The following is a 25,396-nucleotide window of genomic DNA, read 5'->3' on the forward strand; positions in this document are numbered from 1 at the left end:
AGGCCTTCTAACCAAGTAAGCATAAAGCACTAGCAGAGAACAGACGGATACTGCACAAAGATTCCACCACTCGGACACCTCCGAGGCCACGCACAGAGCCTGGCACAGCTCCCAGGACTCAGCAGCCGCCCCAACGGCTCACAGAGACCACACTGCCCCCAGGGACACTCCTGCCATCCAGTTTTTGTTTGTCATAAATAGATTCAAAAATACCGCATTCTTTACAGGCAGCGTGACCACACCTGTCTGCTCAGATGCACATGCAGGATCCAGAAAGCACTCCTAGGGCACAAGGAACATCATCTGTTCTGGGAGCAATGGTCGAACACCTCAACCAGTGAAAGACAGTAAGGGCAAACCTCAAAGTGGGAGAGGGAATGGAAGCTGTCTAAAATCAGGAGGAGCTACCATGGTGTTGTGGCTGAACGGACCGCTATCTCCTTTGCTCTCAGTGACAGAGGTGGAAACCACCCCATCCCCATCCCCAGCAGCTGCACAACACCAACAACCCGGGTATCACGGAGCAGCACGCCACCCCTTGCTGCTAACTGCTTCCTTTTGGTGACTGTTACAGAACTGTCATTAGATTTTTCATTCCACTTTCACGTTCCGTGTACTCACATACCTTATCCTTAGGGATGATGATAGAATCCCATGTGAAGAACTCCAGGAGGGCCCCCTGCCACTCCCATCCCAGGAGCACCTCCCAGTGCCATCAGCCCATTTCCCCCCCTCCTGCAGGGGCACACACTGCGCGATGCATGCAGCACCTCCTTCCCAGAGATGCTTTGACAGCCATGTGGAAGGAGCAGGAAGGGCTCCGGTCATAGTGGCTCTGGCAAGGCACGCTGATGGGCTAGGCGAGCTGGGGGCTGCCATGCTGCAAAGACTGAGAACAAGTGGAGAAGGAGGGCTGAAGGGACTGGGAGCAAAGGAGAATGAGACAAGGAAATTCACTTCTCCCCATCTATCGTTGCAGTTGGCAGTCCCTGGCAGCGTTCAGAACCGTGGAGGTGTGGAACGTGGTTAGCAGGCATGGTGGAATGGGCTGGCACTTGGAGTTGATCTTAGCGGTCTTTTCCAATCTTCATGAATCTTGTTATTCCGTGTCTCCCACTGACAACACTTCCCTGGAGAGTACATCCCCAGCGTGCAGCTCACACTGCAGACATTAGCATCTCATTGTGCTGCTGGGGACACGGCAGGGGACCACACAACTGTGGATCCAGCTGCTGGGAAAGGCTTTCCGTACCCCGCGTCCCACCGCCCAGCCGCGCTGCTCAGGGCCGGGCCTCGTCCCTCCGCCACCTCGGGGACTGGGACGGAGCCGCCCCGCCGCCCGTGGGGAAATCCTTCAACCTCAGCCCCGGCAACCTCAGCAACCCGAGGCCGGCACTCAGCGGAAGCGGCTCGGTTTGTATGGCTCCGAAACCGGCAAACATGCGGAACTCCCCGCTCTCCGCCCGAGAGCGCGCTCCCACCGCTTCACCCGCACCCGGCCCCGCCCCGCGCACGGCGCCGTCCCCGGCGGCCGCAAGGTAGGGCCCGTCCCCGCCCGCCCCCGGCGCGGCTCCCCGCGGCCCGGCCCCGCCGCCAGACACCCAAACACGCCCCGGCCCCACGCTCCGCCGGGCGCGGCCGCCCCCATCCCGCCCCTCGGCGCGGCGCGGCCACTCGGCGGCGTCGCGGCGCGCACGTGACGGCGGCCGCTATAAAGGCGCGGCGGGGCGGCGCAGACAGGGCTGCGGGGCGCCGGGAGCCGCTCGGCGCCGCGCCCGCCCGCCCGCCGCGCGCCCCCGAGCCGCCGCCGGCCGAGCGCCGAGCCGGGCAGGGCAGGGCGGTGCGCCGCGGCCGCGGGCAGCGGCGGGGAGGAGCGGGCGGGGCCGCGAGGGGCGGCCGGAGCTGCGGGCGCCCGAGCGGTGCCCCCAGCGCGGGACCGCGCCGCCGGGGCCGTAGGTAAGGATGAAGGGTTTCCGTTCGCGTCGGGGCGGTCGGGGCGGCCGCGGGCGCTGGGCGTGCGGCCGGAGCTCGTCGCCGCCCGGCGAGAGCGGGGCTGTCAGGGGCTTTTCCAGCCCCGTTTCTGCACGTGCTCCTTTGTTCTCCGATAGAAGCTTTTTATATCCATCGCGTAATGTAAGCCAGCTGCGGAGCGGCGGCCCGGCCCCGCGCGGCGGCCGCACAAAGCTTCGTGCGCTGCCGGGCGCGGAGCGGAGCGGAAAGAGCCCCCGCCCCATATCGGCCCAAATCGGCCCCATCCCCAGACGGGGATTAAAAAAAAAAAAAAAAAAAAAAACAAGGAAAAAGCGGAGAAGAAAGTCGCGCTGTAACCGAACACTGCGCGGCCCCGGGGCGGGCGCGGCGCCGCGGACGGGAGGAGCCGCCCGGGGACAAAGGCGGCCGTGCGGGGCGGTGGTGCGGGGCTGTGCGGCCGACCCCAAATCTGACGGTAACGCGAACCCCGGGTGCAGCATTCCGCAGATGCCTGAAACGTGTGGAAAGCGTCGTGCGAAGATCGCTTAGCCAAACTTATGCCGTGAGAAGTGCCGTGTGTTTGCTGAACGCGCTGCGCTCTGTCACTCACTGTGACGCTTGCACCAGATTGGGTCCGCAATAAAACTCAGCCAACCTGTACGTTTAGTACGCTTTAAGGAAATACTTCGATTTCATCAACTTTTTCTATTGGTCCCTGAGCTTTAGAAACGAAGTGAGCTGGTCCCGCTCGAGGAAAATGCTGCAACAAGTTTAGAAAGTTCCCAACTGGGCGATTGCTCCCACTGCTCGTGCCCAGAAATGGGAGAGGGCTCGAAAAGCTCTCAGCAGTACCAGAAAGCGGCGTTAAACCCCACCCCGAGCTGCGGCGCTTCCCGCACGGCCCCGCATTGGGCGCCCGCGGCTCGCGCTGCTGCCGGGCGTCTCCATTCATGCGCCCGTACCTGGATTTGAATAGAAACCAGACAGCAATTCTTCGCTGCCAGCCACCATTCGCCGCCGGACAATAGCGGTCTGTTAGCGCAGGCACAGGCCGGGGGACACAAAGCTGGAGCGGCAGAGCCGGGCTGCAGCGCACAGGAAATTACAGCTTTTGATGCGGCGCTGCCGTCAGCGCGGGGCTGCACCGCGCCGGGCGCCCCGCACCGCCCAGCTGGCACGAAGCCGTGCGGGCACAGCCCTGCAGACACGGCCCTGCCGCCGCTCTGCAGCCCCTGCGGGCCAGAAGTCACGCGGGGAGGGAAAGAGGGATTTCGCGGACAGAAGCCCCCGCGTTCACTCGCATGCGGCAGCGGTGCGGCTGCCTGGGGGGAGCGGTGGCTGGGGGCAGCCTGGAGGCTGCGTGCAGGTGTGGTAGGGACCCTGAGCCGTGGCACCTGGCAAACCGCAATAAATGAGGAAAACAAAACACTCAGTGTCTGGTGCTTCCTATCGCCCTGCTTCTCCCATAGTCTCCCAGAATTAAAGCAAGGGCTCCTCAGAGACAGGGCTTTAATCCTCTGCCTGAAGCCAATGAGCAGAAGTTACGGAGATCAGGGCCCAGCGCGGGGCTTTGCAGGACGCAGAGCTGCCCTGGCTGTGTGCTGGGGGCGGAGGTGCCCCAGGAGCTCAGGCTGCCCCTCCTCGCCTGCCAGAACTGATCCCCAACCATCCCCACCGGGGACAGGCCCTGCCCAAGGCTCCCAGCGCCCACACAGCCGCGGGCCGGGCTGCAGACAGAGCAGCGCTGCTTCACCCGGGAGCAAACAGAGCTGTCACACAGAGCGAGTGGGAAACGCGTGTCACTGAGCTGCAGCAATGCCAAGCAGTGTAAAAGAGAAAGCAGGGCTGGCTGTTTGCTGCTCTCAGTGGCTGGGTAGGGATGGCCAAACCACGCATGGTTTTGAAAAAGTGAAATTCTCTCCAGTATGGTACAAATAACAGTGACCTAACATATCCCTGTGTGCGAGGGGCCAGCTCACGGTGCATTCAGATGCTGTTTCAGAGCATTGGAAATAGAAACATGAATGTAAATACTCGTGCTGGGAATCGGTTTTGTCGGCATCATTATATAATTTCCTTGAATTCTCTTCTTGCTGCAGTACAGTGGCATGGATGGGTTACTTCACAGTAGAACTTGGGTGACATGAATCTCCAAGCTGTTCTGATCTTTCTGTTTTTCCTTGCTGGTACTGACTCAGGAGGACCCATCAAAAGGAGCCTCTGAATGAAAATAGTCCAGATGATGTCTATTAAAAGTTATGGCCATTGATGCATCCACCAGCAAAGCTGGTATTATTATTGTAGAATAAATACTGCTGTACTTTACATTGCAGCCACCTTTTCTGCTTCCTCTGAGTGCCAATACCAGCTGCTCATCAGGAGGCTGGTTCTAAAATTAAAAAAATTAAAATCTCCTGAAATTGCTACTTGAAAAGAGAACCGTGTTGTATTCTGCCTAACAATTAAGTAGCTCAGTTTTAATACCTGTTGAGTACGTTGCTCAGAATGGCAGTGTCCTGTCAGAGGCTGGCAGAGCCTGTGCCTAATGAAAGCAGCTGTAAGAGGAATGTCTGGGCACATCCCTGCCTGTAAACGTCTGTAACCTCAGCTGGGATGGAATAATCCCGTCGTGCACATCAGGAAAGGATGCTGATAGCTGCTGAAGTTCCTGTTGGGTCAGGTTCTTAACCTTCCCCCAGAAGTAACAGTAGCAGCTTTCCTACCTCCACTTACACCTATTCCCACGTAAAGTTTATGAAGACTCACAAAAAAAGAAGAAACCTTTTAACTACAAACAGACTTTGAAGTTGCAGCAGTTGCAGCATCCCACGGCGCATGCAGTCTGAGCGCTCATTAATAGCTAGCACTCATGACAAGGCTCAGCTGCCAATAAACACACCAGGTCCGACCAAGTGTGGCAATTTAACAAAAGATGTGGAATCTTAAGAATTTCATTTTATCTCCATAATAGCCAACAGATGCCATAATCACTTCAAAACCATGTTATCGATACAATTCAAACATTTCAACCATTACAAATTCAGAAGACAGTCATATGTCTCCATATCACAGATTTGATACATAGGTCGATAACATTACTTTTTTACGTAGACTTCACTCATTCTCAGTTTCCCTGTAGCACCCAAAAGCTGTGTGCACAGCTCAGCAGCCGTCCATGCAACGGCCGTGAGTCACCATTACAAACTGAAATGCTGCATCTCAACACCGACCAAACTTTGTGTTAACTGTACCACCGTGCACGTGAGTGCAGCTGCTCTAACAGAACAGCAGCAGTGCTGGCTGAGCTGAGGGCTGCCTCCCATCCCAGCTGTGTTGCAGCTGTGCACGGTGGGGTTGGGGCCATGCCCTGTGCACAGCCCCTGCTCCTCCAGCCAGGACACAGCACTGCATTGCTGATGGCAGCGCCGTGCGGTCACTGCAGGCCAAAGCAGCACACATTGAGCAGTTTGTGAGGTCCAGCAAACCAGAGGTTATCAGTCTGAAACCCTCCTGAGGTACATTTACCGATTCTTAACTGGTAACCTAAATGAGATGGTAGTTTTCTTGAAAAGACCTCATGAGGCCTTACTGCTTCGTTCCTCCTGGCCCTCCCAGCAGCCAGTTTGCTTTAGCACACAGGCAGGAAGCCTGCAGTGCCTGCTGCAAGTAACGCGTTTAAAGTCAGGGTCATGAACAAAAAGGGTTAGTCTGGTCTGTAAACAGAGGTGATAAGGGTTTAACCAAACCCACAGTACTTCCCAGGCCCCCCTGCGTGCTGACATTCATGGCTGTGCTGCATTCCAGGGCCCCAAGTGTCAGCAGCTCCCGCTTACTCAGTGACAGCGCCTGCAGTCTGGGTGCCCGCAGGTCCCGTTCTGCAGGACCCGGCCCAGGCTGCGCCCACCTGCCCAGGAGCCACAGCTCTCCCCGGCCAGCAATCACTGCAGCCCAATGGAGAGCCGGGGGACCCGCGGGCGGCCGCTGCAGAGCTGTGTTGTGCAGTGGGCGTCGCACTGACAGCAGTGGCTGTTCGGAGTCACATTCCCTTAGCTGAGGTCTCAAATTCAGATTTCTCGGATGGTCAACACATTTGCAGACAAAGGTTCACAGGACAAGTGTGGATTCTAAGTAGGAAAGAGAACGCATTCAAATTCACCACATATTTCTTCTGCTGAAGATTTAAACATTGCGTGGCTTTAGCTTTCTTTCTGTTCACTGAATATCAAGGTCAATTAGGAATGATGTCTGGCTAGTACTCTCAGAGCAGATTAGACAGTTGCATCAAAAACTAGGACCGTGTATAGGTCATCTGTTACTGTGACCTACATTTCTGAGAATCTGTTCAATTTGTTTTATTCAAAATGTTGTGCCGTCTCAGTTCTGTTTCTTATAGTAAACCTATAACAGTAGAAAATAGCTTCATTAGATACGTACATAGACACTGCTTACTCCTTCTACTAATACACAAAGAAAATGAGATCCGTACAGCAGACCTGTGTCTGTCATCCATTTAATTTTGAAATAACTTAAGGTTCTGAAAGGCTTATGCCTTATAATCTAAGGCATTCGGCCCACATGCCAAACACTAAGCAATGTGAAATACATAACAGCTTAGCTGCAGCTTTGCTTGCCCTATTTAATTCATTTTTACCTTCAGTAACCGGTGGATAGATGCAGTGCTCGGTGTTACGCTTTGCAAATGAAGAACATACTGCACTACTTGAGTGCAGCAGGGCTGTTTCCTTTCTGCCATGTGAGCTTTGGGGAACCCTTACAGGACAGTGAGTTTTACTGCTCTGTCTGAACAGAACCAGACTTCTTCCAGAACTTTGCGTTTACTCGTGTATGAGGATTTTACCATCCGCATTTTGACACTAGTGCTCAGTGTCTGAGATACCAACCTATGCTTTCTGGGTTGTCATTGTGAAACCACAAAGTGTTTCCAAGAGAAATCTGCCTTGTGGAAAAGATTCCTCTCTACTGACAGCTCTGAGTTGTTCCAGTCAGAAGAACCAGGAATTGGGCAAACGTGTGCTGGTGGAAGTGCTTGGAAGGGGAAGGAGAGAAAGTATCTTAAAATCTTAGAAAATAGCTTCTAAGTACCAATGAATTCAGTGCAAAAGGAAAACTGTAAAGTGACATAATAATTGAATACTCGATTCAAACAGTATTCTAACCAGATTTTAGCACTACCATCTACACCCCTGCAGCTCATCGCTGTGCTTCGAGAACTGGCACAGAACACCCCTACATCAGCTGTGCTCTCATCACAGCCCAGGAGAAAACGCAGGCAGTGGGATCAAACAACTGTAGGAGAGAGCACAAAAGGAGAGCTAACAGATCGAGCTTCTCAGGGCGCCCATGAGGCCATGGGTGCTGGACTGTGGCCACGCAAGCCAGGAGCAGCTGCTGCAGCAGTGCTGCACAAGGCAGGCTCAGCAGGACGCTCGCTTCTGCGGCTCTCAGCATGTGGGAGCCATTTCCCCTCCTTCTTCCCCATGTTTTGCAGCACCGGGGCCTTGCAGTGGAGAAGTGGATGCTAAATGCACAGGCATGAAGGGATCCTTAGTCTCAAAAATAAGGTCTGCGTGGGTTGCATGGGAACCACGCAGGTCACAGCTTGGAGGAAACAATCTGCTTGTAGATTGCTGGGTATTCTCTTCATAACCCTCAGAATGATCTAAAAGATCAGTGGTCCCTAAAATTTGTTTTTGGTGGGTTTTTTTGCTTATCTTATTTCCCATCTATGACGCTACATCACGTTATCTTTTAGCAACAAGAGAAACCTAGCTGTATCCATGTGCCCATGAATGCTATAGGAAGCAGTGCACTTGGAATTACAACTCCCTTTGATGCTCTACAGACACAGGACATTGACTTGCATCACATCCTTTGACACACAGACTTAAAAGAGACACCTGGGCCAGGGCTGGGTGGGATCTGGTGCTGCCAGCACAGCAATGGGCACCCAGTGAGGAAATGGGGACCTGCATGGCCTCCACAGGAAAAAAAAATAGGTCCTTTATGCACTTGACTAGTAGTTACTAGAAGTAAAATCTTTACCATATTAAATACATCTTGAATACATGCTTCAAGATAGCAACGTAGAGTTGGCCCAGAGGTGCCATGCTTTCTAAGCTGAGCCAAAAAAGTGATGTTTCAGAGGTGTTACTTTTGAGAAGAACTGCAAGTCTAGAAGTCTGGCAGATGAGAATTGGATTATATAGCTGAAAAACACAGACCATCTTCAAAGGACAAGTTGCAGTGAATAGGACATGACTGAAAAGCAAATCCTTCATCTGATCTCTCTCCATCCATACAGCTTCCAAAGCAGATATTTTTGTACTTGTCGGCAGTATCAGTTTGTGAACACAGGCACGTTGCTACAGCCAAGGTGTGGGACGTGTTGCACCTGGGAGCTGCCCCTGCTCAGAAGGGCCCTTCCCTTCCCTTTGCAGTGAGGACCATGTGTCAGTCTGCTCTTTCAGGATTCAAGCACATAAAGAAAAACTCTTCAGATCTCTCTTCTGATTACTTTGCAACACAAATTTTCTCTGTCAAATACGCATGCAATTTTTGCACTTTTCTTCAGTGTCTTGAAGTGTTAAAATGATTTCTGGTAAGGTGCATGCAGCAATGCCCATAGAGCAGGCTTTGTACATGCTGATCAGAAACAAAGGAGAGAGTAATTCCAAAGACCAGGATTCTCTTCAACATTCTGATCTCCAGCTACATTTTGTTTTTCAGAAAAATATAAGGACATTTCCAGCCTCACTGCTGAGACTTGTATAAGAGCAGATAGCATCTTCTGGCCAAGTCCAACTGTTTCCCATCTGAAAGCAGAAAGTCCATTCTCCACAGCAGAAGCAGTTTTGGCTAACAGGAATGCCGCACTGAGAGCTGTGCCAGTAGTTTCTAAAAATACCAAAAGGAAGAACCCAGGCTGGGCCTTGGTGCTTGCACAGATCAGCTGCCATCAACAAGAGCACTCAGCACAGTGGTACCTTTGGAGGAAGTTCTTACCTGAGCTCACCACTGTAATAACGCAGGAGAAATATTTCAGTGATGAAGAATCAGTAGCATGCTGCATATACCAACAGACAGTGGCGTTGTATCTGCAGAAGCTGCTTACCAGCATTAGATGTGCCACAGCACAACTGCAGGAACTTATTTTTAACACTGAGGAATCTCAGCTGTCCTGACAATGAATACTGACAGTAATCTTTGGGGCAACAAACGTAAAAGATGTGGGATAAGAGGAGTTCACAGGGATGCTGCTAGGGAACCCACACAAAGAAAAATTCATTCACGGTTACTGGATGCGCAGGGGCTGAGACACAGGGAGCTGAAAGCCATCTGGAAGACAGCAGATGATTAGGAAGAAATATGCAAGTTGCTCCTGCTTATGTCCTCTATGTGCCCATTAACCACCACTTAGATCTGCTTCATTGTAGCTGATAGCTGCAATTCAGCAGAGCTCCCAGCCATCACTTGGTTTTGGTTTTCTTTTGAATTAAACGGAAGATTTCTTACATTACGTAAAACAAGATGAAGATGTACGAAATAAAGCTATCCTGGGCTGAGATCGCTTTGTTCCACGCACACTGCAGGCCCACGCTGCCGGCACGCAGCTCACTGCAGACCCACAGCTCTGCTCAGAGGAGCCCCCCAGGGTGCAGGAGCTGCTGCCACCTCCCTTTGGTGCCTGGGGAGGGCTGGGAAGAAGGAGGCAGAGCTGGCAATGCTGTGCGGCTGATCCCTGCACAAAAACAACTTAGGAGACAGATACTGAGCTGAAGCCTAATCCACTGTGATCGTTCCTATGTAAGTAGGTCAGCAAGAAAGCCCCCAAACGCAGCGTCTTCCAGCCCAGCAGCGGTTCTCCCTGCAAGCGCATTTGACAGATACTACTTTTAGCAGGTAACGCGTTGGGGGGTTTGATTTTGAGAGCTCGTGTGTTTGCCATAGGAAGGTAAAGCAAGTTCCATTTAAAAAGTACAGCTGTTTCAGCTTCTGCTTCCTCTTTGTTTTGCTGCATTATCTCTCTGCAGTTCAAAAGAAGCTTTTCACTCTTCCATGCTCTCTTGCAACAAAAGATTACACCAATTTTGTGAAGCCAAAACATTTTCCCCTACTTAGCCCAGACTCGAGGCTCTGTGTTTCCCTGCAGCCCCAGAAGCACCACGGAGCTCAGGGCAGCTCTGCTGTGCTCTGCGGTGTGGGTAAGGGTACCAGCAGACAGGACAGAGCTCTGCCTTTCGTTAATGTGCTTCAGAGAACTTTATCTGCAATTTGCATGCGCATACCACTGGTTTGATCAACTTGATCCTGACACTGAGCTAAACAGACTGGCAGTAGTCTTGATTATTTCCTTTGCTCTCAGCTCACCTTTTTAGAAACCCTTCCTGTTCAGCAATCTCTTTGGCATAGCCCATACTCATCAGGACAAAGTACCATTTCAGCAGCTACAGGAGAACTAAGTGCAGATGCAACAGCCTCTGTCCCTGTAATACCTCACAGTAGTTAGATTGCACACACACGTGCAGTCGCTGACCTGACACAGCAAGTACTGCTGCTTACAGTAGAGTCCTTGGTGCCAGAACAGTCAATGGTCCTTGTTCCCAAACATCAAACTTTGCGTTTGACTGTACCAAAACATTCATTTTTGCTGTTTATCTAGAGACACGGGGTTATGTTTCTATCTATCCTTCATCTTTCCATTTAAAACAAAAGAACAAAAACCTGCAACAACTGAAACAGTGTTTCTCCCAGGTGTGCAGAGCAGTGCTTTACAACACAGCGCAGTCACTCTTAAGTCATCAACTTGGTCAGGTTCCCATTTAGAATTATGCTGAGACCTCCTCATTTGTCACTTTTTAATCCTTTTAACGTTTGCCATAGCAAATTTGTATCATACCAGTTTGAGGTGTCATATGTTATTAAGTCAGACACCTCACACAGGTCCAGAGTTACGCTGCATCCACCAGCCAATTTGTCAGCTCAAAATTGAATCACAATAACTTGTGAAATCCCCCATAAATCATTGGAAACGGCTATCAGTTTCATTCCTCTCTGGTCCCAGAAGAGCTCTGTGTTTATTTTCTCTGATATAGCATTGTAGCATTACGGTCCCACAGGGCAAATGGTGCAGATTGGTTCCTTTGTGCCCCGATCTCACCGTACCCCAAGATGTATCCAGCAGCCCAACAGTGAGCCTTGGGGCAGGGTGAAGAAACAGAAGCATCAGTGCTAAACGTGAAGGCTGTTTGGCTGCGGCGTCGCTGCTCACACGCTCACATCAACAACAAGAACATTCTCATGGCACAGCTGAGCTTGCTTGGGACAAAACAAAGGCGTTTGTACCCGGCCTTCCCACCGCTGCCGTGCGCCCGCACGCCCCATCGTGCACGGAGCGCCGTGCAGGCGACAGCGTGACCTGGTGGAGGTCGGGGGCACGAAGGGAGGAAGATGTGAACTGAGGAAAAAGCCTGTGTCACAAGGTAGCGTGTAAATACTGACGCGTTGTGCCTGGCTGTGCATGCTTTCCCTGCTGTGCGCTCACATGGCACATGTGCTCCCTGTGCGGCACCACAAGGATTACTGCTCCAGGCCGATCGCTGCTTGTTAGCAATGCTACTCTGCTTTGTTGCTTTTTTCTCCTCCAGATCCTACTCAGTAAGGATTGCAGGAACAAGGTGAGACTGATTTACAGAGAGTTCTTTTAATTTTCAGGATCAGTTGATGCTTAGTGGCACCATTAAGATCAGTCAGTCCATGTAAGCAGTGACTCCAAGCTGTATCCTGGGAACACGCTCATCCCTCACGTGAACATCCAGCTTGCTCGGCATGAGACAACTGACTGGCTTTAACTACTTTTGCAGACAATACGCAGGTTGTTAAGTTATGTTCATAGAGAACGCTCTTGGCCCTGGGATGAGAGGAAGCACTGAATTGAAATCCTCTGCAGAATTTTACAGTGAAATGATTCCTGCTAACTTTGTGAGCTCTGCTTCACTCCCTGCAGTTGTTTCAGGAACAGCAGCAGATTCCACTTCTAAAAATAAGCTGCAAGTAGCTTCTCTCTCAAACCCACAAACCAGGTGGAAAAAAGTGAAGACGACTAGATACAATATAGACATTTAAAGAGACTAAATGCAAAATTACAAGGCTGGGAGCATCATCCCTGCTGCAGTCGGCACAGAAAACATTTCAGCATTGGGTGAATCCACTGGGAATCACAGGATCAGTCTGCCAACCCCCACCCCACGGCTCTGCCTTTGAAGGGTGACCCGAGCTTCAGGCTCCAAAATGCTTCAAAAACCTTAGAGCAGTTATTGACAATACACACATCCACAGGAAGAAAGGCTCTTTCACAACTGCCATTCAGACACATTCAAAGCTGTTTTAAGCACTAAGTCAAGTTCACACTGATAACAGTATTGTTATACTTCTGCTATTCATTAGTGCTCCCGGTTCCATTTTGTAATTAAAATACTCCATTTTGAAATTAAAATACTCGGAGCAGTTTAAGACTTTGCAATAAAGAATGTGCAGCCCTCAACAGTGTTTCCACTGCTAGTCTATGGAAAACATATGCATGGAAAATATGCACAGTACATGTATACAGCCATCTTTGGATAGCTTCAGTGAACATTCAACGCTGTCGGTGAGTTTGAGAACTAAGAAAAACCATCGACCGTTGACTGTACCTTGAGGTTTATCACAAACCCTCTGTTAAACGGAGCTTGAACCTTCATAGCTATATACATATGGTTGCTATTAGCACGCTGTGATTTACAGATCATATTGAAAGCTACAGAGATGGAGTTTTTCCAGTTCTACTTTCTCAAAAAATGAATTGATGTGTAAGAAATAGTTGTTTTCTATTTTTAAAAGACTATGAGTTAGACCAGAATTTCTGCAAAACAAAGTATCTGAGAGTAATGGAAGATTTTGGGTGGACACCACAAGAGTAGTAACGGATCTACAGCATATGGTATACTTGGAAACAAACCTGAGGATGGTACATGTTCAGAACAGCAGAAGGGGAACCCATCCCATTTGGACTGGCAACTTGAGCTCAGCTAGAAGCAGCTCAGGAATGTCAGCTCATTTGCTCCTAGGAGCCTGCACTGGGTTTCAGCAGCTGCTCACCAGCAGCACTGCCAGAGGACTGGATTCCTCCCCACAGGGTCCAGCTGCTCCCATGACTCACGCTGTCGCTTTACAAGCAGGCACACAGGCAAATGTCCCTCCTTTCAAAGGAGAGGTGAACGCACACAGCTCAGCAGCACCTGCTCTGCTGTCCCACCTGGCTGCTCAGGTGCAGCACCACACACAGCCTGCTGTAACAGCACCCTCACAAGAGCACGGGCACCACAGAACCCATAAGGGAATGGCTTAGAGCACACGCCTGTTGGTTTGGGCTGTTGTGGAAGAGATCACATGCAGTTTTACTTCTGTACACAGCCACGAGATATTTGTCTCAGACCCACAAGAAAGCACAGACTCCTGAAAGTGACAGCTATTCCCTGGAAGTACACTTTGCACCTTTATCTGCTCATATCACACGATCCAGCAGAATTAAAACAACAGAACAGGCCCTTATCACATTGCTTTTGACAGTACTGGGCATCTGGTACCCCAACCACCAGGACTTCCCTACCACGAGGGTCTGAAAGCCTTCAGCCACACAGACCCTCATCACGGAGCAGCACTCCTGGCCAGGGCATGTGCCCTGTGCAAGCTCTGCTGGTGGCTCTGCAGTAATCTCAGAGAGGACAAACACTTGGGCAGGATGTCTCTCATACTGCTGTAACACAAGCATTTCTGGAATGAAACCCAGCCCTCATCAAGTTTGAGGACAGGGATTGTGCTCAAGAATTGTTGGACAATCATTTCAGTGGCAGCAGGGCGAAGGTGCGATGACGAACATGCAGTTCTCAGCCTTGTGCTACACAGTTGGGAATGATCTGATCTGCAGAAGCAATCTGCCTGCCAGCAGGAATCTGTGAGTAACCGAACAAATCACCTTTACGTAGAGGGTAACGTTTGTCATATTTTAATGCCATTATCAGAGCACAGAATGTTTGTCTACTATCCTCCCCACGGAAATATAATTTCCAGAAGTCACCAAGACTTCAAGAAGCCCTGAAATAACCGCGTGCTCCGAGACCAAGGACTGCACTGCCGCCTGCCCTGCAGGACCACACAGCACAGTGGGGCTGTCAGCGCTCCGGCCCAGCATCTAATGGCTGCAATCAACATTCATTGCTGTCGGTGGGTTTTTGTTGCTATCAACTCACTGATCAATGAATGCAAACTGCGGACCAGCTGGCTAAGAGGCTGCGTGACCATGCTGCTCACCTGGGGCTGAGCCTGGCAGGAAGGGGACACATGCCTGCTGCTGGAGAAGCTGAGTCGAGTTCTGCCTGCCAGTAACCAGAGGGCTGCACTGGGGCTCAACAGGAGCAGTGGAACATGCCAGCCCTGCTCACCAGGGAGCACGTGCCCATAGGGATGCTCTTTGCTATCTGGCAGCCTGCCTCAAAAGATTAATGTTCTACAAAGCAGTGCATTTGGGATAAAATAAGCATACCCTGTAGATAAGCAGATATTCTAACAGGCCACAAACACAGCTTTTTTCAAGGCTGTATTTCTGTTCCAAGTACAAGAAAGCAATCGTGAGCCATCTTCAGTGCAGACACCATTAGTCCATGCTGCTTCTATGGGGGATCCTTTATAGAGCATACAAGCCATCTGTATAAATATGGAAGCCTGATCAGATGCATCTCTGTGCCAGTCTGTACTATTGAAGCACATTAAAAACATTATCTTGGAATATGAATATTCTTGCTGTGTTCTTTAAGTGAAGTTTTACTCACACAAAGCAAGCTTATTGAAGAGCAAAAATAGATTACTTACTGGCACTTACCAGTGAATTCAAGTACCTTTTTCTACACAGAACACATTTGAATGCAACTTCAGACATGATTTACTTATTTAAGAAAAGACCCCAGGACACGGTGCCGGGCACAGCCAGCTGAGGACAGGTGGTCACTGCTCAGCCCAGCAGTACCACAGTCAATTCACTGCTAAATGGGTGCAGGCATTTTCCTGAGCCATGCTTACTCCTGCAGCTGCTGACGGGGTGCTTTGGAAGCAGCCTGCTGAGACATGCAGCACAGGGCACTGCACAGCCACCAGCTGTACACCTGCTGCACACTTCAAGTCACAACAACTTGCTAAAGACATCTGAATTCCAATTAGGTGAATCTTCGTAATAAATCCCTGCCTCCTTATTCTGCTAGAAGACAGAATTGTTTCATTTGAGTCAGGAACCGCCTTGCTGCGATCAACAGATTGACAAGCTGAAGACTACTCCATGCAGAACTGAGGCTTTAGAATAAGTCCTCCCACGTGTGGCAGAGGGGATCTTTCAGTGTCAGCCACCACCAGTGAGCGCAGCCACGGCATGCTTAGTGTGGGCTGGGGGCTGCAGTCACGTCTAGAAAGTTCTCTGGAGCACCACAGAACTGACTGGATGCTCAGCCACAGAACCAGGCAGGGGCTTGGTGTGGATGCAGGTGGACATTTTGCCTTTGAAACTTTAAGGCATGTTTGGAAGACTCAAGAAGTATGGTTGCACAATGTGGACTTTTCCCAGTGGGTTATTAAATAAGAAAGCACATTCATGTTATTTTAAACACTGAAATATCACTCGGCCTACACTGGTTTTCTCCACGTCTTCTTGAAAACATAGAAGAAATCCCTGACTGATGTTCATCCTTATTGCAAAGGAATATGAGAATAACTCACTTCAATTATTCCAGATAAGACATTTCAGGAACAAAGACTACAATACAGTTTGCTAATCCATAAGCAGAAAGTTTAGGCAGACACTCCACAGTTGCATTCTCTGGATGCACAAATGTGCACAAGAATTCCATTTCCTGCTCCACCGTGAAAGTCCTTTTGTCTTTTTCTTTACTTCCATTTAGTAATGAGACAGCAAGAAAAAAAATCTACTGGGGTGGGAGGGAACAGGTTATAGCAGAGATGTTCAGGAGTTTTGGATACTCGTGCCTGGGACAGTTCAGATGTTTGTGGCACCAGCTGCTCCATGCCAGCAGCAGCCACAGCCCTGCAGGATGGGCAGCAGGACCTGCACACCAGGGCCTCTACCAGCAGGCACTGCCATCAGCCTGCCCACCTGCACCCACAGTCAGAGCACGAGACAGGAAGACATCGAAAGAACTCAAAGAGCTCAGTTTATTTAGTTTGTCAGAAGTTTATATCAATATAGACAGGCATTTTTCAGTTCAAAGATAACAGACAAGAAAGCTGTAGCTAGACACATTCAGACTAGCAATAATAAACAATCACTTAAGGGAAAAAGAAGGTTGCTCAACTCACGTCAGACAGCCTTTGCTTTCAGTATTTGGCAGAGATATCCTGATGTGAGAATTTGGTAAAAATTAAATTCTGTTTTAATACTTTTTACTGCACTGAGGGCTCCATGCATTATGTCTAAGCTTTTTCAGGCTACAGAGACTGGACAGAACATTAAGCAATGTTCTCATTAGCTCTACATTTCTCAAGGCAGAGGGACAGCAGTCCTCCAACAAACCGAGTGCCACCAACACAACAGGAGGCAAGGCTGTGTCCTGGAACAGGACAGGTTTTTAGCAGCTGGGAACATCTGAGCATTGCTTTTAAATGGACGCCTGTTCATAGTCTGCCACACTTGAGAACTCCATAAGTTGTTTTAAACAAGAAGTCTGCACAAAGATCATCCCCCTGTTTGGAATACAATTTCTTGAATTTGGTCTGTAACATCCGACAACGACTTGTTGCCATCTAGTGGATTCTAACCAGCAAAACGCAGGCGGTCCTCGGGCACAGCAGGCACCGCTAGATGGAGTTCTGCAGGGCTGTAACCCTGGAGATGCAGTAACAGGGTCGATCCTGATCTGAGACTGGGTAGAATGAAGACGTGTTCTCTCTAGATCTTGATCTTCCTCAAAATAGACAACATTTACTCTCATCCCATTACCACAATTCGTGTTTTAGGTGTGGAGCAGCGTTTTGGTCACAGAGTGCTATGGGAGCAGTCGTACTGGGAAGTGGATTTTACTCTCTGCTCTCCATTTCAGTAGTAGTCTCCAGCTACTGAATTTCCAAGCGTAATACAGAAACACTTCAGACACTTTTACCACAAGGTAATTTACCAGCATCTCACATTTTATTTTCACTCTATCTCTGTAACAGTCAGGCATCAACTTTACAGCTTTCACTGATGTGTCTCCAGTGGAAAAGCCCCCTGTGCAGCCTTCTGCTGGCATCAGCAGTGACTGCAGACCTGCTCGGTGCTACTTCTGTGGGAAAGAGCTAACCCAGTGTCAGACCCTCATCTCCGTAAGCATTAGCAGACTTCTCCAAGTCTGTACAGGGAAGTACGATCATCTCTTTACAAGACCTCTGAGCAAGAAATACTACCTCATATTCAGCAAGAAAAAGAGGTACTTACTGGCCATGGAGTTCATAGGAAGGACAGGAGAAGAATTCATCTGCTCCACATCTGTAGCTAATGGGAAAGTGAAAATGAGAAAGTTGTGACGTGCATTTTACCAGGTACTTAAGAAACCTTTAATTTTGAAAATTTACATTTAAGAAGCAGTTTTTCCCCCTTCCTCTTTTACAGTCTCTCTCTCTTGCACATCCATTATCTGCAGACCTGCTTTCAGAGCAGCCATCCAGCAATCTGACCTGCAGTGGTTTAAGAATATTTTCACCATGAAGAAATCCAAGTTCTGACAGCTTTAAGCTGTGTACAATATCATCCTGTAAGTGAAGCACTACTGCAAAGCGAAGAGATGCCACGCTGTCTGTGTCCAGTGCAATCTCAAAAGATCCCTGATAGGAAGACAGATTCCCTTCCAGAAGTACACAGAACAAAGGAGTACCAGAAGCCATGCCTTTAAAGACAAAGACACTCCAAAAGCTTTATTTTGTAACAGCTGAAAGAGCAAACAGACCAACCTTCCTGTGCTTTGCTAATAAAAACCACAAAGCCAGAATGTGATCTGGAGGGAGTGCCAGGTACCCTCTGCATTTTGGGAAGGATCCAGCTTTCCAGGAGCCAAACCAAGAAAAAGCCATTTTGCAGTAACAGGGTCAGTCCTAATCTGAGACTGCATAGAATGAAGATATGTTCTCTCTGGATCTTGATCTTCCTCAAAATAGACAACATTTACTCTTACCCCATTACCACAAGTGCCCAAGTTGAACAAACCAGTGTTCATCATTTTGATACTAGTAGATATCACAAATATATCATTATCATATTTATCTTTAAGACCCAGTAAATGCACACGAGTTTACATTCCTCAGGCACAGAGCAGCCACAGCCAGAGCTCACTGTCAGCCCAAACCACATCTTCCACATTCTTACAGTTCTGATTTATTCGGCAGCAGCAATTCTCTGAAGACTATTGTTTACACTGAGAAGTGAAAAGTTCTGCTGTAATTAGGCAAACCACACAGATCTAAGCACTTCGGCAGACCGCTGTCATGGAGCAGATGGGGCAGACAGACCATGCCTGTGCTAACAGAACCCTCCTGCCACACTTCCCTGCTGCATCCATGAGTGCTCTGCTTAGGAGACCTGGTCTTACAGTACAGGACCAACAGCTTCAGCCCAGTGCACTAAATGCCAGCCACAGAAACAGCAGTGAGAGGTTTAGTCAGAAGTGCACTGGGTTATGTCTGTCCTGTTCCCTGCTGAGATAAAGGTATTTGCTACCCAGGACTTCTGAACAGTTTTGGATTCCTGGGAAGAGTCTCGTGGATTGTTTGTTCTCCCCTTGCTTTTCCTATTTAAAGCCATATATACTTTGACATATGAATCAAAATAAGTGCAGCATTACTTTGACAGTGGTAGAATTGGCAAGCCCAACCAGTAAGCCCACGGAGATGCCATTTTTGTGCAGAGCCGAGCTTTCAGAAAGGCTGAGGCAGCAGATGAGCAGATGGCCATCTATTGGGGTTTACCTGCTGCCCCAGCCCAGCTGCCCCAGAACCAGATGGCAGAGCTGCAGGGGAAACCACCTGGGCAGCAAGCTACACCTGCAAACAGCTGTTAGTCATCGAGTATCATGCAAAAGGCAACCAAGTAGCACATGTCTTTGAAAGAGTGACTTTTGAGCAGTAAGCATTTGAAGAGCATCCTGGTGAAGATTTTTCAACTCCTGTAGTTCTACACTTACTCCTGCCATGCCACTTTAAATGTTACAGACAACAGAAGCACAACAGTATCTCCTAGCTACACCGAACAGGGAAATTTCAGTCCAGGCTTAACATTTTGTATGCTTTTAGTTCCTAGTATATTCACCAATACGTTCACAACTTCCTTCTGCTCAAGCCCAAAGTTCTGAGATTTGCCTCCACGTTCTGGCAGGCACTGCTGGAACCCAGCAACAAGTCCCCCCAGACACACAACAGGGCAAGTCCACAACACCAGCACATCAGCACTTCTGTTATGCTGCTGGCAAAGCAGCGTTCAGAGCCTATTAATCTCAAATCACTTTTTTTTTTTTTTAATAACTTTACCAAACCACAACTACTTTCTCTATAACTTGCTTTGACCAGGTTGACATTGAAGCATTCTTATCTGCCCTTACCCTGCCAGCCCTTTTACTTTCATGATTATATGCAACATTAAATTCCTAAAGACAATTCAGCTAAGAGATAGAGATCAACAACCAGCTACGACTTTGGAAACAGGTTTGCTCTAAGAGATGAAAAGGACAAAAGTCTGCTCAGCTCTGAAGACCAGCTGTTGCCAATACAACTATTTACCCTCTGACCTTTTCCTCTGCCCAGTAAGAGAACGATGCCAATTGTTTTCCTGTATTATATACTGTTTACAAGCCCAGAGTGGCATGAAAGGAATTAATAATTTAGCTCATGGAGCTGATGACCCTTATTGGGGTACCCCTTATTTGCTGAACAGAAATCGGAGCAAAAAGCTGCCTTGAAGCCACAGGGTTGCTTTAAGAGTTTCTCAGTTTACAGCCTAATTGGCCACCATAACATAAATCAATTATTTCTCCTGTTTTAAACAACAATGCTACCTATTCTCAACCACTCGATCTCTAACTTCCCTTGTATCAAGCCAGGCCTTGTTCTTTGACTTTTACAGCTGTATAGTAAACATGATGGCAAGGAGAGCTTGGAGGGCTGTGCAGGATGAGGAACATTTGGAAACGCCAGCAAAAAGAGGTTATGCTATTCTGAACTTCTCTTGACCTCTGGCTGCCCTTGTCCCACTCACGCTAATTGAAGGGCTATATGGACCCCTCTCCTAGAAATGAACTTAGCCTGAACCTGTGCCATAGCATTGGACTTTGAAGGTATCGGTGCATGAGTTTTGGTGCCCCAGCACCAAATGTTATCATCTTACATTCAGGAAGAGGACAGTGAGCAAGACAGTGCCCTGAGCGAATGCAGGAGCACTGCGATCAGAATAAGCAGGAGAGCACGACATTCAGTGCCCGGCATCTTCCACTGCTTTACCAGCAGAGAATTAATTCTGCGGGTGAATCTGTCTGATGAAATGCAGTTATGCTTTATGTGATTGCAAAGAAAAGGACATTAACTAAAGAAAAATCCAGCTGATCTTCCACTGGAAGGAGACCTATTTTGAAGGTTGGATTGGCTTACTGAGGGATCCATTCACTAAGCTTTCAACATCTCTAAAGATGCAGACTCCATGGCCTCTCTGGACATTATTCCAGTGCTGCATCACTCCCAATACAATCTTTATTCCCACGCTCCCTGAGACATCCAGCAGGAATTCCCTTTCTTGCAACTCATAACCATTGTCTTGACCTTTTGCCACAAACCTCTGGAGGAACACTGATTTCATTTTTATCTATAATGACTTCTAAAGAGCTGGAAGAGTGCCAATTAATCCCCACTTAGCCTCCTCTCTGCCAGGCTAAACAAATGCAATCCCCTCAGCCTGTCCTCATTTGTCACCTGTTCCTGCCCCGGCCATCCCAGCAGCCCCACTCCAGGCGTACTGCAGCTCACCTCCCATCTCAGTGATGCAGCTGCAACTTCACCATGTCACACAGGGGAACGGTCACTCCCCTCAGCCTGCTGGCTCCACATAAGCCAGCCCACAATCAGCTGTTTTCATCACAAGCACACACTACAGACATGCTCCTGAGGTTCCCTGGGACCCCGCATCCTTTTCTGCAGAGCTGCTCCCCAGCCCACACCATTGCATGGTTCCAGATGCAGGATTTGACATCTGTCTTAGGGACCTTTGATGTTTCAATCAAAGCCCTTTCCTTCAGGTTACTGAAGTCCTTCTCAATAGCAGCTGTGCTCTCCGGAGCAGTCTGGTGCCATCTGCTAGTCCAGCGAGCACGCTGCATCCCATCACCCAGCACTGACTCCAAGCAGAGCACTGAGGGGCCACCACTGCCTCTGAACAACCAGCTGCTGCCCCTCGAGCCAGACAGCACAGGGAGATCTTCACTCACACTTCCCCAATTGGTTACACTGATTACATGGCAGACTGCACCAAAAGCCCTTGCTTCACATAAAGGTGAGCAGCAAATAGCTCTCATCCACGGGTCCAGTCATTTCTTCAGAAAAGGAAGAAGGCATGAATCGCTCCAGGTAAACCCACAGCTGTCCCAGTTACCTCCCATCCTCCACATGCCTGGGAACATCTCTCAGGAAGATTTGCTCCATGCTCTCCCCAGGGTCCGAGGCAAGGCTGACTGGCCCACAGCTCCACAGATCAGCTGCTGCTAAACAGACCTGAGCTAAAGGTGATTCATTATCCCTTATCAGCTAATGCTACCATACAGAGACATTCCTCCCCTTTCCCCTACATTGTGTGGAGCTGCTCATCTCACCTCAGTGAGGAAAACACGCTGCTTGGAGAGGGGAGCAGGGTAAGGTCATCTCCTGATAAATATTCTGGGTTGTGTTAAAAAGAAAAAAAATCAAGTGAAGTTCCTATTCACAACTGCAACTGAAAGCAGATAATCACAGCAGTTCAATGTCCCTAGTGCTTAAAGAGCCGTACCTGTGCTGTATTCAACAAACACTATACAGACATCCTTATTTTAAACATCTGTTTACATTCCAGTAAAATTCTGTCAGTGTAGTGTCTGATTTATTGATGCCATCAAAAGTCACAGGATTCCTGAAATGCCTCCTGAGAGGCAAAAATCGAGGCGGAATGGAGCCCTGCGATGCTGCGCTTTCAGCTTTACCATGAGTTTCCAGGACCTTCTGTGTTCCATCACAGCAGCGCAGTGCCCACCCCGAAGTGCCAACTGCAGCCTGCCCAGCAACACAGCGGGGCTGCCTGGCACTGCAGGCAGAGGGGCCCCGAGCCACCACTGCCACTGAGGTCATGATGCAGCTCAGCCCTCAGAGGAGATTGTGGAAATTGTGTCCGTCTTTAGGGAAAGCTTGTTGCGTGCTTGTATTCAGGAAGAAAAGTTTGTGGGTTCCCCTAAAGGGCTCATACTTATGAAGAAATCCTTCAAACAAGCAACCCCAAGAGCTCCAGGAGATGCATGGGGCAATCCACTTGATGGGAAGGAAGCTACAGCAGTCAAACCTAAATATGCCTTATAAAACATCTGGGTTTCTTTGCCTGTAAATTGAGATTCATGTTAATCTTCACAGTGTTTCACAATCTTTTGGTGACATTTACTATCCAGATGTTTCATTCATAACCTAAATTACATGTTCTGAAGTACTGAACCAGACACTGGAGAAGCCAGGCTTCAGCTTCTTTATACAGCATTACAATATTAACATTCCAGTGCAGAAGTGTCAGTATTACATAGGCAGTAAAAATAAAAGATGGACTTCCAGCTCCCAAAGGATCACATTAGTGTTTTCCCAAAGCACTACAATGACAGGCACTTACTCAGATTTCTGCTGCACAGCCAACACTTCTCAACAGTAATTCCTCCTTCTGAAGGCATCTTGATGCACATCTTTGTTCCTAGACATACAATTTTCCACCTGCTGTACCTGGAGCATGTTGTGGTTGAATATGATACTGCCTAGCAGGCAGCCCTGACAACTCCAATATTGAAACATCAATTGCATAATCATCTTGTAAATCCTGGTGTTGTCTATACATCAGAGAAAATCTTACATTTACTTTTTGGTCACATGTAAAATATTGTCCAACATAAGCCCTTGGCATGCCACTATAAAGATCTACTGATTTGGTCTGCTACATTTACTCACCTTAAAAAATAGAATTAACTGATATTATTGAAGGTGGAGGCACCACTGAGTTTTTGAAGAGTTATCAATGCAGATTAATATTCATCCACCAAAAACTGATAGCACGTTGTGACGCACAGAACATGCCAGAAACCGGGTTGTAAATTATCTGGCATTCCCAGAGGTCCCAGATGCCAATAACCAACACTTCAGACCAGAAGCACTACCAGATCTCCTTGTGACATGTCCTTTCAATCCAGCACCAGTACATGACAAACAGGGATCCTGGAGAAGCACAAACACACTATGAGCTCTGGAAACAGCTTTCCCTTAACCTCAAGGTTAATGAATTTAACAGTGTTTATCTTCAAATTTTAATTAGTGGAGATAGCATTACAACTTCTAACTGTAATGGACAGCCAACCCTGCTAGGACTGCTCTCGGCACTAACATGGAAATGAGAGAAGACTAGCTAGCACTTACTAGTGGGTGAGCTGCATTCTGTGGAAAGGCCTTGACAGAGCCCCAGAATGTGAAAAATAGGTGTAAGCACTACACGTTAAAACAAACTCCTTAACTGCGAGTACACAAATACTGAGCCATTACAATCAACTAATGAACACAATCAACATTAGAACGCTGCACTAGAAAGAGTGAAAGCTTTCTAACAGCCTAGGTGCAGCACACTCCTATAAAGCTTAATTACCAAACAAGGTAATGGAGTTGCAGCAGCTATGCTTACTGTACCATATTCAGGAACCTACTGCTGACATTCTGAATTTCTGCACTGTTCCCTTCTTCTATTACTGATTCAAACAATTCCCATGAAATTCAGTGACCTACAACCTCCCAGTACCAGCTGCTCTTCCCTTGCAAGACCAGCTTTGAGTTTTGTTAGCATGAGAAGCTTATATTAAGCATTTGGCCTCCCAGGGATGAAGACTGCGCACAGACAAGAAACGGGGGAAATCTGATTCTCTGTCACCACCTCCCTCTGCCTACTGTCCACAGTGCTCGCAAACTGCATTAGCTCCTGCTGCTTGCAATTCCAGAAACTTTCCTTTCTCCTTTGGCCTCATTCCATCCACATCTGTCTGCTGTAATCTCATTTTGTGGGATGCCATGTCTTATTAGCTTTTAAGTGTGGTAGCACACTGAAGCATCATGAAAAGCACATCAGAAAGATGTTTGAGAACTAGAAAATAGCTCTAATTCTAAAAGAGAAGCATCATTCCTAACGTTCAGATATTTGAGGATTTGCCTCCAGTTGTACTAGGAGGTTACCTGCCTTAAACACAGGAAAAATGTAGGCTTTTTAAAAAAAGGAAGCTCCCATTCTTCCCAATGGAAAAATCATTTTCAAGTATGTTTAGGGTACACTGACACTCTAAAGACAAATCTGAAGCTTTAATACTAATTTAATTAAGTACAGGCACAGCAGTTAACCAGTACTCCATTAAATTGGACAAAAAAAAATCCGTAGGACACCATAGCAGAAGTTAACCTTTCCCTTGTTTAATGCACTCCTACAGCACTTGCCATGCAGATGCTCGAGGGGACGGCTCCATTCACCAGGCTGTACACAGCAGAACCAGACCAGGGGGCCACCATGGCCACCTCCATCCCATCACTGCTCCCCCAGCAGCTGGCTCAGCAGCACCCGACACCTTCATGCTTACAGACCAGAGACATTTGAGTTCTCTCCTTGTGTTACACAGAAATTAAACACCCTACAAAATCAAAATAGGAGCACTCCCACTGAGGAGCCCTGCTGTCCACCACATTTCACAGATGGACCACGTTCTGCTTGGCCAGTGTTGCAGCTCAAGGCTCATCATTTGAGCACCAGCCTACCTCACCTCGTCCCAACTATAAACCCTGGCCAAGCTTGGAAATACCTCATCCTACCAAAACCATTCATCTCATCATGACCTTATCCACAGGGACAGAATGAGACGAAAGCAGCTTGAGCCCTGCCCTGGAGAAGGGCAAGATGGCTTTTCTTTGAGCACCTATACCATAAGCCATAAGAGATTCAAGCATTCTAGCTTACTCTAGCACTGTATCACCTTCTGGGCATTATCTTCCTTACTACAAATAGGATAACATTTTGTAGATTAAAAAAAATAATAATCAGAACTCCTAATCACAG

General features: G+C 48.4%; 1 protein-coding gene and 1 long non-coding RNA gene across 4 annotated transcripts in view; one reads left to right on the forward strand and one right to left on the reverse strand.

Annotated features, from left to right (window-relative positions):
* NR6A1 (nuclear receptor subfamily 6 group A member 1) overlaps window positions 1-25,396 on the reverse strand; it is a 67,133-nt gene that overhangs the window by 35,436 nt on the left and 6,301 nt on the right. For 2 of the 3 annotated variants that reach the window (XM_085239650.1, XM_085239649.1), the window contains exon 2: window positions 17,501-17,557. The exons of the other annotated variant lie outside the window; for it this stretch is intronic. In XM_085239650.1, the coding sequence (XP_085095776.1) occupies window positions 17,501-17,557 (57 nt within the window). The remainder of the gene's footprint in view (window positions 1-17,500; window positions 17,558-25,396) is intronic. 3 annotated transcript variants of the gene reach the window in all.
* Window positions 1,655-14,818, forward strand: LOC116217298 (uncharacterized). Its single transcript, XR_014887334.1, has 3 exons — window positions 1,655-1,956; window positions 8,719-11,471; window positions 11,704-14,818. It is a non-coding gene; the product is annotated as an uncharacterized LOC116217298 (long non-coding RNA).

The sequence above is a fragment of the Meleagris gallopavo genome, chromosome 19 (genome assembly GCF_905368555.1).
Source record: "Meleagris gallopavo chromosome 19, MGAL_WU_HG_1.1, whole genome shotgun sequence".
Classification (NCBI taxonomy): Eukaryota; Metazoa; Chordata; class Aves; order Galliformes; family Phasianidae; genus Meleagris; species Meleagris gallopavo.